The sequence below is a fragment of the Chiloscyllium plagiosum genome, unplaced genomic scaffold, assembly GCF_037043375.1.
Source record: "Chiloscyllium plagiosum isolate Xiang-an unplaced genomic scaffold, Cpla_swu_hap1 HiC_scaffold_24, whole genome shotgun sequence".
NCBI lineage: Eukaryota > Metazoa > Chordata > Chondrichthyes > Orectolobiformes > Hemiscylliidae > Chiloscyllium > Chiloscyllium plagiosum.
The window spans coordinates 62,483,178-62,496,349 of NW_028270162.1; the positions used below are offsets into that span (position 1 = coordinate 62,483,178).

The window sequence follows — 13,172 nt, forward strand, 5'->3', positions numbered from 1 at the left end:
CCTGCACCATCCCTGTAGCCACGCATTTAACTGTTCTCTCTCCCTATTCCTCGACTCTCTATCACGTGGCACCGGTAACAAACCAGAGACAACAACTCTGTTTGTTCTAACTCTGAGCTTCCAACCTAGCTCCCTGAAAGCCTGCCTAACATCCTCAGCCCTCCTCCTACCTATGTCGTTGGTGCCAATGTGGACCACGACTTCGGGCTGCTCCCCCTCCCCCTTAAGGACCCGGAAAACACGATCAGAGACATCACGTACCCTTGCACCTGGGAGGCAACATACCAAACGTGAGTCTCCCTCGCCCCCACAGAACCGCCTATCTGTGCCCCGAACTATCGAATCCCCAATTACTACTGCTCTGCTCTTCTCCACCCTTCCCTTCTGAGTAACGGGTACAGGCTCCGTGCCAGAGGCCTGAACCCCATTGCTTACCCCTGGTAAGTCGTCCCCCCCACAAGTATCCAAAACGGTATACTTGTTCTTGAGGGGTACGGCCGCAGGGGGTCCCTGCACTGGCTGCTTCCTCCCAGTCCCCCTCACTGTCACCTATCTGTCTGCCATCTTTGGAGTTACTACTTCCCTAAAGCTCCGATCTATGACCCCCTCTGCCTCCCGAATGATCCTAAGTTCATCCAACTCCAGCTCCAGTTCCCTAACACGGTCTTGGAGGAGCTGGAGATGGGTGCACTTCCTGCAAGTGTAATCAGCAGGGACGACCATGGCATCCCTCACCTCAAACATGTTGCAATACTCCTTCACAAATCTGTCACTTACACCTAATGGAATAATTGTACTTCTCGTTGGTATTTTTTTTTGAAATCACACAGTAAATTTGCAGGCTGGAGAAGTCAGAAATAATGTCCATCAATAATTTGCAGTGATACACATTTCTGGTGATTTGAAGAGGAGGCGGGAAGCAGACACACTGGAACGAGCTGCAGCGACTCTGGGCCGAGACCCGGATGCAGCTCCTGAGTCCTCGCCGTTTCGCTTTGATCCCGCCCCCCGCAACAACAGCCGTTCACAGGGCGCGTGCGCGCAGGCGCGCGCTGCTGCTGCCTCGCGCCGCTGTCAACGGTGCCCCTTTCGGGGAGGGGAGAGAATTCATTGCGGCGGACTGGCACGCATGCGCGGAGCTGGTGGCTTGCGCGGTGGAGGCGCAGGCGCAGAGCTCGATAGTTTCGGACGCCTGCCGCGGTAAGGGACATTTACCCGATTAATGGCTTTCGGCGGGGGAGACCACTCGGATATAAGCGCATAGGATGCTTTGGCTTACCGGGACATTGGTGAGGCCCCGATTCTGGCGCCAAAGGCAGCGGTGGGCCGTGGATCTGACACTGGTACCGATTCGATGGTGCGGGCGGGGATGGATAGTCAGGCGGACGGGCGGGTACAAGTCTCTGGACACTGCGGTTGTCAATGGCCTTGTGTGTCTGAGTGAGACACGTCCCCAGTCCCCAGCCCCTAGTCCCCAGCCCCCAGCCCCCAGCCCCTAGTCCCCAGCCCCTAGTCCCCAGCCCCTAGTCCCCAGCCCCCAGTCCCCAGCCCCCAGTCCCCAGCCCCTAGTCCCCAGCCCCCAGTCCCCAGCCCCTAGTCCCCAGCCCCCAGTCCCCAGCCCCTAGTCCCCAGCCCCTAGTCCCCAGCCCCTAGTCCCCAGCCCCCAGTCCCCAGCCCCTAGTCCCCAGCCCCTAGTCCCCAGCCCCCAGCCCCTAGTCCCCAGCCCCTAGTCCCCAGTCCCCAGCCCCCAGCCCCCAGTCCCCAGTCCCCAGCCCCCAGTCCCCAGCCCCCAGTCCCCAGCCCCCAGTCCCCAGCCCCCAGCCCCTAGTCCCCAGCCCCTAGTCCCCAGCCCCTAGTCCCCAGCCCCCAGCCCCTAGTCCCCAGCCCCCAGCCCCTAGTCCCCAGCCCCCAGTCCCCAGTCCCCAGTCCCCAGCCCCCAGTCCCCAGTCCCCAGCCCCCAGTCCCCAGCCCCCAGTCCCCAGTCCCCAGTCCCCAGCCCCCAGCCCCCAGTCCCCAGCCCCCAGCCCCCAGCCCCCAGCCCCCAGTCCCCAGCCCCCAGTCCCCAGCCCCCAGCCCCCAGCCCCCAGCCCCCAGTCCCCAGCCCCCAGTCCCCAGTCCCCAGCCCCCAGTCCCCAGTCCCCAGCCCCCAGCCCCCAGCCCCCAGTCCCCAGCCCCCAGCCCCCAGTCCCCAGCCCCCAATCCCCAGCCCCCAGCCCCCAGTCCCCAGCTATATTGTAACAACAAGGATAAGTGGAAATGTGAACAAAAGTCATTGCAACGAACCTGCAATTCAGCCCAGACATGAATATCTTGGTCACTAAAGTTGTGTTCCTAGCATTTTCTACTTTTCTTTCATTCACGAACCTATCAGGAGGATGCTGTGAAACTTGAAAGGATTCAGAAAAGATTTACAAGTATGTTGGAGGGTTTGAGCTATAAGGAGAGGCTGAATAGGCTGGGGCTGTTTTCCCTGGATTGTTGGAGGCTGAGGGGGGGTGACTTTATAGAGGTTTATAAAATCATGAGGGGCACGGATAGGATAAATAGACAAGGTTTTGTTTTCAAGCGTGGGGGAGTCCAGAACTAGGATGGGTTTAGGGTGAGAGGGGAAAAATATAAAAGGGACCTAAGGGGCAACTTTTTCACACAGAGGGTGGTGTGTATAGAATGAGCTGCCAGAGGAAGTGGTGGAGGCTGGTACAATTACAACATTTAAAAAGCATCTGGATGGGTATATGAGTAGAAAGGGTTGGAAGGGATATGGGCCAAGTGTTGGCAAATGGAACTATATTAGGTAGGGATATCTGGTCGGCATGGATGAGTTGGACCAAAGGGTCAGTTTCCATGCTGTACATCTCTATGACTCTAATGAATGGGAAGAAAATAAACATTGTGAATCAGTAAGATGTAGTGTGAATCCTTTTCTGTTGCAGTCTGCCCCTAATATTTAAATCGTAACACCATTCTTTGCTTGAAATTATGTTTAAAGATGAAATGTACTTTTTGTGTTCCAGTGCTTCATTAGAATTTTTTGTAGCTCAAATGGCTTCCTGTACACTTTGAGTTTCAATGATCAGGAAGTTGCTCAGATTTTAGGTTGAAGCACTTTGTAATCTGGTTTTCAGTATAATTGCTATTGAGTATTAATTCTGGAGTTGTGCATATGTTAGTTTGATTAACCAAAGTAATGAGTTACTGAATCTGCAAAATATGATAACTTACTTGTGAAATGAGTTATACTTGTTTGATATTCATTTTAAAATGTATAATTTTTTGTGCATTGGTCGTTTCAACATTCTTGGTGCTCAATTCCCATCCTCTACTATATTACCCCCTATCTAAGGAAGGATGTGTTGGCTTTGGAAGCGTCTGAAGGAGGTTTACGTGAATGATCTCGGGGATGAAGGGCTCGTCATATGACGAGTTGTTGAGTATTCTGGGTCTGTACTCAATGGAGTTTAAAAGGATAAGAGGAGGTGGAATCTGATTGAAACTTACGGAATGCTGAGAGATCTAGTTAGAGTGAATATGGAAAAGATGTTTCCACTAGTAGGAGAGTCGAGCACTCAAGGGTACAGCCTCAGAGTAAAGGGACGATCCTTTAGAACTGAGATGAGGAGGAGTTTCTTCCACCAGAGAGTGGTGAATCTGTGGGATTAATTGCTGTAGAGGGCTGTGGGGGTGAAGTCATTGAGTGTATTTAAGACAGTGATAGATTCTTGATTGGTAATGGATCAAGGATTACAGGGAGAAAGCAATAGAATTGGGTTGAGAAATGTATCAGCCATCCTTGAATGACAGAACAGACTTGAGGAACCGAATGTCCGAATTCTGCTGTTATGTCTTAATGTCTTATTGATGTGACACTACAGACTACTTGATGGTTTATCATTGTAATATTATTAGGATCACTGAATATATATATGATTACAGAATGTCAGTTTATTTAATGTGTTGACAATGTGAATCAGTGAGTACATTTCATCACTGTAAAGTATTACTGCAGTGTAATGTAGAGTAACTCTTGGTGCTGCATGACATTTTACAATGCAACTTCTGCCATGTGAAGTTAGCTCGAAGTATCCAGCACAATTCACAGGACTTTTCTATTTAGTTGCGAATATTTCTATGATTTACATTTTCATATTCTGTGCTCTGAATATAGTATCACAAAAACTTATGGTATGTCTGTAGTGATTTGTTTCTTAAAAACAATGAGTGGATCAAGAAGGAATGTAGATAAGAAGCAGTAGGGTCTGCATGGAAAAGTCAAAAGTCCAAGCTAAAGGCACAAATCAATATGTGAACATTTGCACTAAATTATAGGGTTTAATAGCATAGATAAAAATGAATTATTTTGGTGTCATAGTCTTACAAAGACATGATGCAGAGTGACCAAGGTTGGGAACAAGGATGCTTGATGTTTGGAATGTATGGTGTGTGGTGACTCATAAGCACAGAGATCAAGGAGTTTGGTTCAGACTGAAAATGTAAGATCAATTTGTTTTAGAGCTGAGAAATAAATTGGAAGAGAATAGACTGGAAGTACCAGGACAAGCCACCTACGGTTATATTAGCATACATACAAACACATCTTGTGAATGGTGCTGTGCTCTCTGCAACAGTAACTTGGTTAGTACTACACCAATTCATGCCAAGCTTGAATGAGGGAAAGCATAAAATGATAAAGGAGGTAAATCAATGGCTGAAGAAGTGATATAATATTCAGGGATTCAGATTCTTACATTATTGGGATCTCTTCTGGGGTAGAAAAGACCTGTTCAAAATGGATGGGTTTCACCTTTGCTGGAAAGGGATCAAGATCTTAGAAGGAAGATCAGCTTATTCTATTAAGGAAGATTGTAAACTATTAGGGTGATGGTGGAGGAATCCTAAGTAAAAAAGTAAATAGAAAGATAGATAAGGATGATTTGGAAGTGCCGGTGTACAAAGTTAAAAATCACACAACACCAGGTTATAGTCCAACAGGTTTAATTGGAAGCACACTAGCTTTCAGAGCGCTGCACCTTCTTCGTTTGGTTGTGGAGTATAAGATCGTAAGGAATGGAATTTATAGCAAAAATTTACAATGTGATACAACTGAATTGATATATTGAAAAAGACTTGAATTGTTTGTGAAGTCTCTCATCTTTTAAAATGGGCATGTTGGTTTCAGTTCTTTCATATGTAAATCCCCAATTTTTTTTAAAAAATTACATTCTCAAGTGAACTTTAACAATAGGTGCCATGTCAGTCCAGAAAATGCACTAAAGGTGTGAGGTTAACGTCTGTCTGTCTGCGCCCCAGTGGTCAGCCTGATTCTATTTCTAAAAAAAGGAATTTACAGAATCTTACATGGACTCATGCAGTTTTTGAGCAAAATAAAATGTAATTCTGCAAGTACAAATTCACCCCACAAACTTTTATGGAGAGGGTTCAAAAAAGATTTACCAGGATGTTGTTGGGAATGCAGGGTTTGAGTTATAAAGAGAAGCTGAATAGGCCAGGATTTATTTCACTGTAGGAGGTTGAGGGGTGACATTGTACAAGTTTATAAAATCATGAGGGGTATAGATAAGGTAAATGGCAGGTGTCTTTTCCCAAGGGTGAGGAATTTCAAGACTAGAGGGCATATTTTTAAGGTGAAATGAGAAAGATTTAAAAAAAAGACTTGAGCGGGAATTTACTTTGATATAGTAGTACGTGTGTGGAATGAAGTTCCAGAGGAAGTGGTGGATGTGGGGACAGTTGCAATGCCTAAAGTACATGGATAAGAACAGAGGGATATGGACCAAGCAGTTGGGACTAGTTTAGTTTGAGATTATGGTCAGCATGGACTGGTTGGACCAAAGGGTCTGTTGCCGTGTTGTATGCCTCTATGACTGTGACTCCTCTGCCTTTTTTCCTGAGCCCTATAATATTTTTCTCTTAAAATTCTTTTCAGTTTCCTTTTGAAAGCTGCAATTGTGCTGCCTTCACTGTACACTCACTTAATTAGGCAGCAAAGGATTCAGATTTTGAGGGTTTTGTTGTATTTTACACTTGAAAATCCAAGGATGGGAAACTACCTGATAAAAGTTTACAACATTGAAAGGCATGGATAGAATGGATAATTGAAGTTTTGTCCAGGGAAGAAATGTCAATTACTAGAGGACATAGATTTGAGATAAAAGACGGTAAGTTTAAAGGAGATGCAAGAGGCAGGTCTTTTGCATAGAGGTGGTCAGTGCCTGGAATGTGCTGTCAGAGGACGTAGTGGAAGCAAATACAATAGCAACATTTAAGAGGCGTCTTGACAGATATGAATAGGCAGGGAGAAGAGGGATACACAGAGGCAAAAGGTTTTTCATTTAGAAAGGCATCATATTGTTTGCATGGTCTTGGTGGGCCGAAGGGCCTGTTCCTGTGCTGGATTGTTCTTTTAAAATTATAGTTTAGCATAAACGTCAGAAATGTTTTATTAATTTTTACTACACAGAAGCCAACATTGAGGAAGAACTCAGCTCTTTTAAAGAAAATCAATGACATATTTAAGAAATGTCACAATCTGTAATTGTGAGATTTGAAATCAAGTCCCAGGAAAATTAGCCCCTGGGGCTCTAGGTCATTGGATCAGTGACATTGCCAGTAAGACCACTGCCTCTCCACAAGAATTTGGTTGTTTTTTTTCCCCAAATCCACCACCAGATAATCAACTAGATAAACAATTGATAAACACCTCCCACCAGGAGCAGTGGAACAATTACAAAAACTGTAGGGCAAACAAAGAGGGGTTAAATGAAAATGGAGTTGGGGGGAAGAAGTAATGCTGTCCAACCTGACTGAACCCATATCTACCTGAAAGCTAGAAGACACACCATGTGCTCCCTCTATGAATATCCAGATGTGAGAGTCTCCACAGAAGCAAGGCAGGCAGTCAGGGACAATAATATATAACCTGAAGCTTGGACCTGTTGATGGCAATCTGAGCCAGGCCCAGAAGATTCTCCAAGTTGCCCAGCTCCTGCACTGGGTGCCTACAGATCAGGTGCATGGGAGTGAAGTGCAGGTGATTAAAGAGGAGCAGAAGGCAGCATTTTTAGGATCTCGACCAGATGGGCTGATGGGCTGAGAAGTGGCAAATGTAGTTTAATTCAGATAAATGTGAGGTGCTGCATTTTGGGAAAGCAAATCTTAGCAGGACTTATACACTTAATGGTAAGGTCCTAGGGCGTGTTGCTGAACAAAGAGACCTTGGAGTGCAAGTTTATAGCTCCTTGAAAGTGGAGTCGCAGGTAGATAGGATAGTGAAGAAGGCGTTTGGTATGCTTTCCTTTATTGGTCAGAGTATTGAGTACAGGAGTTGGGAGGTCATGTTGCAGCTGTATAGGACATTGGTTAGGCCACTTTTGGAATATTGCATGCAATTCTGGTCTCCTTCCTATCAGAAAGATAGGATTCCTGAAGAAGGGCTTATGCCCGAAACGTCGATTCTCCTGTTCCCTGGATGTTGCCTGGCCTGCTGCGCTTTTCCAGCAAAACATTTTCAGCTCAGTATCAGAAAGATGTTGTTAAATTTGAAAGGGTTCAGAAAAGGATGTTGCCAGGGTTGGAGGATTTGAGCTATAGGGAGAGGCTGAACAGGCTGGGGTTGTTTTCCCTGGAGCGTAGGAGGCTGAGGGGTGACCTTATAGAGGTTTACACAATTATGAGGGGCATGGATAGGGTAAATAGGCAAAGTCTTTTCCCTGGGGTCGGGGAGTCCAGAACTAGAGGGCATTGGTTTAGGGTGAGCGGGGAAAGATATAAAAGAGACCTAAGGGGCAACGTGAGCTGCCAGAGGATGTGGTGGAAGCTGGTACAATTGCAACATGTAAGAGGCATTTGGATGGGTATATGAATAGGAAGGGTTTGGAGGGATATGGGCCGGGTGCTGGCAGGTGGGACTAGATTGGGTTGGGATATCTGGTCAGCATGGACAGGTTGGACCGAAGGGTCTGTTTCCATGCTTACATCTCTATAACCTGTTCAAAGATTTTTTGACACATTCTGGATTGGGTGGGACTTGAATCCGAGCTTCCTGGTCCAGGGGTAGGAATATTAGTCAACCTGTTTAGACTTGTTGCAGCACACACCTGGGACAAGTAGGACTTGAATCCAGGCCTCCTGTTTTAGAGCTTGGGACACTGCCATAAGAGACTGTCAGAAGTCCAAAGAACACTACATACTTTCAGTCAACTCTGGAGCTGTTCTGCTTGACCCTTAAAGGGAGCTGTATTTCCAACTCTGATAATATATATCAACAGTTTTGATGAAGGAATTAAATGCAATATCTCCAAATTTGCAGATGACACTAAGCTGGGTAGCAGTGTGTGGATAGGATGTTAAGAGGCTGCAGGTTGCCTTCGATAGGCTGGCTGAATAGGCAAATACTTGGCAAATGTAACATAATGTGGCTAAACGTGAGGTTATCCACTTTGCTGGCAAAAACAGGAAGGCAGATTATTATCTGGTGGCAGCTTAGGAAAGGGTGAGGTGCTTGGTAGAACAGTCGCTGAAGCTTGGTATGCAGGTGCAGCAGGCAGTGAGGAAAGCTAATGGCATGTCGGCCTTCATAGCGAGAGTATTATCGGAGGCATGGATTCCCGTAGTGAGTTTAGGAAGAGGGATGTCTTGCTGCAGTTATACAGAGCCTTGGTGAGCTCATACTCTTGAGTATTGTGTGCAGTTTTGGTCTCCTAGTGTGAGAACAAACATTTCTGCTATTGAGGGACTCCAGTGAAGGGTCACCAGACTGATGCTGGGATGGCAGAACTGACATGAAGAAAGACTGGATTGACTGGGTTTGTACTTAGTGGAATTTAGAAGAATGAGGGGGGAATCTCATAGAAAATTAAGAAGTCCTGATGGAATTGGACAGCTATATGTGGGAAGAATTTTCCCAATGTTGGGGAAGTCCAGAACTAGAGGATATAGTCTAGGAATAAGGGGTAAGCCATTCAGAACTGAGATGAAGGATTTCTTCATTGAGTTGTGAACTGTGGAATTCTCTACTACAGAGACCTGTTGGGCCAGTTCATTAGTGGACGTGGCCTTTGTGGCTAAAGGGATCAAGGGGATGGGAGAAAGTGGGATTGGGATACGGAAATTGTATGATCAGCCATGATCATATTGAATGGCTGTACAGACTCGAAGGACAGAATGGCCTACTCATAGAGTCCTACATTGTGGAGACAGGCCCTTTAGCCCAAACTGGTCCATGCCAACCAAAATGTCCGTCCACTTCAAACCCATTTCCCTGCACTTGGCCCATATCCTTCTCAGACAAAAGTAAGGACAGCAGATACTGGAAATCAGACTCTAGATTAGTATGGTGCTGGAAGGAGCAGGAAAATCGATATTTTGGGCCGAAATGTTGATTTTTTTCCTGCTCCTCGGATGCTGCCTGACCTGCTGTGCTTTTCCAGCACCACTCTAATCTAGACCCATATCCTTCTAATCCTTTCTGATCCATGTATTTGTCCAAATGTCTTTTAACTGTATCCACCTCAACCACTTCCACTGGCAGCTAATTACATACGCATACCACCCTCGGTATATATAAAAAAGTTGCCCCTCATGTTCTTTTTTTATTCTTTCCCCTCAAACCTTAAACTGATGCCCTCTCATCCTTGATTCCCCAACCCTGGGAAAAAGGCTGAGTGCATTCACCCTATCCATGCCTCTCATTATCTTATACACTTCTCTAAGATTTCCCCACCCCCCAAAGTCTCCTACACTGAAAAAAGAGTCACAGCTTGTCCAACCTCTCCCTGTAACTCAGACCTGGCAACATCCTTGTAAATTTGTTTTACACTTCTTCCAGTTTAATAACATCCAGTTTAATATAGGAAAGTGACCAAAACTGAAAACAATACTCCAAGTACAGCCTCACCAAAGTCCTGTACAACTGCAACATAACTTCCCAACTTCTATACTCAGTGCCCTGACTGGTGAAAACCAAAAGCCTTCTTCGTTGTCCTGTCTATCTGTGACTCCACTTCAAAGAATCATGTAGCTGAACCACAAGGTCCCTCTGTTCCACTATACTCGTTAAGGCTCTACCATTCATCATGAAATTCCAATCTTGATTTTACTTTCCTGTAATGTTAAAAGATTAAATTGGAATATTTTTCTGGACACTGATGTAATGTTAAATAGTTAAACTGCACTGAGTGAACATCCTGGAAGTGGATAGGGACGACATTCATGCAAGAATGCGAATCACCCACACCCCAATTAGACAGTCATTTGCTACTACTCCTCTACTATTATCAAATTAAGCTATTATTCAATCGCTTCCATTCAGAAATGCTGTTGAGCTATCCCCCAAAGTTAGGACACCTTGCTCCTGCATTGTCTGGGGAATCACTGTGTCAGGAAATCATCGCATAATGATTCCCCAGCATTTGCATTATCTCAGAGGATGATCTCATCCTACCATTTGTACATGGCGTAACATGTGACTGTGAGTGCCTGGGGGTTGTCTTGAGTGACATGTAGGTAAAAACAATGACTGCAGATGCTGGAAACCAGATTCTGGATTAGTGGTGCTGGAAGAGCACAGCAGTTCAGGCAGCATTCGAGGAGCAGTAAAATCGATGTTTCGGGCAAAAGCCCTTCATCAGGAATACAGGCAGAGAGCCTGAAGGATGGAGAGATAAGCTAGAGGAGGGTGGGGTGGGGAGAAAGTAGCATAGAGTACAATAGGTGAGTGGGGGAACGGGATGAAGGTGATAGGTCTTGGGAGGGAGGGTGGAGTGGATACGTGGAAAAGAAGATAGGCAGGTAGGACAAGTCATGGGGACAGTGCTGAGCTGGAAGTTGGGAACTGCGGTGAGGTGGGGAAGGGGAAGGGGAAATGAGGAAACTGTTGAAGTCCACATTGATGCCCTGGGGTTGAAGTGTTCCGAGACGGAAGATGAGGCGTTCTTCCTCCAGGCGTCTGGTGGTGAGGGAGCGGCGGTGAAGGAGGCACAGGACCTCCATGTCCTCGGCAGAGTGGGAGGGAGAGTTGGAATGTTGGGCCACAGGGCGGTGTGGTTGATTGGCGCGGGTGTCCCGGAGATGTTCCCTAAAGCGCTCTGCGAGTAGGCGTCCAGTCTCCCCAATGTAGAGGAGACCACATCGGGAGCAACGGATAGAATAAATTATATTGGTGGATGTGCAGATAAAACTTTGATGGATGTGGAAGGCTCCTTTAGGGCCATGGATGGAGGTGAGGGAGGAGGTGTGGGCGCAGGTTTTGCAATTCCTGCGGTGGCAGGGGAAGGTGCCAGGATGGGAGGGTGGGTTGAAGGGGGGCGTGGACCTGACCAGGTAGTCACGAAGGGAACGGTCTTTGTGAAAGGCGGAAAGGGGTGGGGAGGGAAATATATCCCTGGTGTTGGGGTCTTTTTGGAGGTGGCAGAAATGTCGGCGGATGATTTGGTTTATGCGAAGGTTGGTAGGGTGGATGGTGAGCACCGGGGGTGTTCTGTCCTTGTTACGGTTGTGACATGTGACTGTGAGGAAGTGACCAGAGTATCTGTAAGCATGGCCAACTGACCCATTAAAAGAAAAGGTATTTTCTTTGTTCAAGGCCTTTGACTCAACCTTGCATGCCCATCTGACCAAGATCCTGTTGTAATCTGAGGCAACCTTCTTCACTGTACACTACACCTCCAATTTTGGTGTCAACTGCAAACTTACTAACTATACCTCTTATGCTCGCATCCAAATCATTTATATAAATGATGAAAACTAGAGGACCCAGCACTGATCCTTGTGGCACTCCACTGGTCACAAGCCTTCAGTCTGAAAAACAACCCTCCACCACCACCTTTGAGCCAGTTCTGTATCCAAATGACTAGTTCTCCCTGTATTCCATGCGATCTAACCTGGCTAACCAGTCTCACATGGGGAACCTTGTCGAACGCCTTACTGAAGTCTGTATATATCACATCTACTGCTCTGCCCTCATCAATCCTCTTTGTTACTTCTTCCAAAACTCAATCAAGTTTGTGAGACATGATTTCCCACGCACAAAGCCATGTTGACTATCCCGAATCAGTCCTTGCCTTTCCATATACATGTGTACCTATTCAAATACCCATCTAACTGTCTCTTCAATGTTGCAATTGTACCAGCCTCCACCACTTCCTCTGGCAGCTCATCCCATACATGTACCACCCTCTTTGTGAAAAGGGTGACCCTTAGGTCTCTTTTATATCTTTCCCCTCTCACCCTAAACCTATGCCCTCTCGTTCTGGACTCCCCGACACGAGGGAAAAGACTGTGTATTTATCCTATCCATGCACCTCATAATTTTGTAAACCTCTATAAGGTCACCCCTTAGCCTCTGACGCTCCAGGGAAAACAGCCTCAGCCTGTTCAGCCTCTCCCTATAGCTCAAATCCTCCAACCCTGGCAACATCCTTGTAAACCTTTTCTGAACCCTTTCAATTTCACAACAACTTTCCGATAGGAAGGAGACCAGAATTGTATGCAATATTCCAACAGTGGCCTAACCAATGTCCTGTACGGCCGCAACATGACCTCCCAACTCCTGTACTCAATACTCTGACCAATAAAAGAAAGCATACCAAACGCCTTCTTTACTATCCTATCTACCTGCGACTATCTAGCTTCCCACAGAGTTCTAGGGTGCACCTGGTCAGGTCCTGGGGATTTATCCACCTTTGTGTTTCAAGACATCCAGCACTTCCTCCTCTGTAATATGGACATTTTACCATCTATTTCCCTACATTCTATATCTTCCATATCCTTTTCCATAGTAAATACGAATGCAAAATACTCGTTTAGTATCTCCCCCATTTGCTGCGTTTTCACACAAAGGCTGCCTTGCTGATCTTTGAGGTTGGTTGTACATAACTTGGGTGTTGCTCAAAAAGACACATTTTGTTGAAGCTTTTCAATTTAAACTCATCAGAACAATTAGATATTTCAATGAAAAGGGAAAGCAATCTTTATACAGGTAGCCCCTGCTATCCGAAAGTAGAGCATTCCCAGGAAACCTTTTGTAAGTCGCAACTGGCGAAAAGCAAAGGTACATGATTTATATGGGAAAAGATTAGATTAGATTAGATCAGATTCCCTACTATATGGTAACAGGCCCTTCGGCCCAGCATGTCCACACCGATCACGCGAAGAGT

General features: G+C 46.2%; 1 protein-coding gene across 5 annotated transcripts in view; it reads left to right on the forward strand.

Moving 5' to 3' along the window:
- The first annotated feature begins 1,126 nt into the window (after positions 1-1,126).
- specc1la (sperm antigen with calponin homology and coiled-coil domains 1-like a) overlaps positions 1,127-13,172 on the forward strand; it is a 332,469-nt gene continuing 320,423 nt past the window's right edge. For 4 of the 5 annotated variants that reach the window (XM_088000258.1, XM_088000259.1, XM_088000260.1 and 1 more), the window contains exon 1: positions 1,127-1,200. In XM_088000258.1, coding sequence (XP_087856384.1) covers positions 1,130-1,200 — 71 coding nt within the window. In that variant the 5' untranslated portion in view covers positions 1,127-1,129. Of the gene's footprint in view, positions 1,290-13,172 lie in introns of all 5 variants that reach the window. The other variant, XM_088000263.1, reaches the window with a different exon arrangement.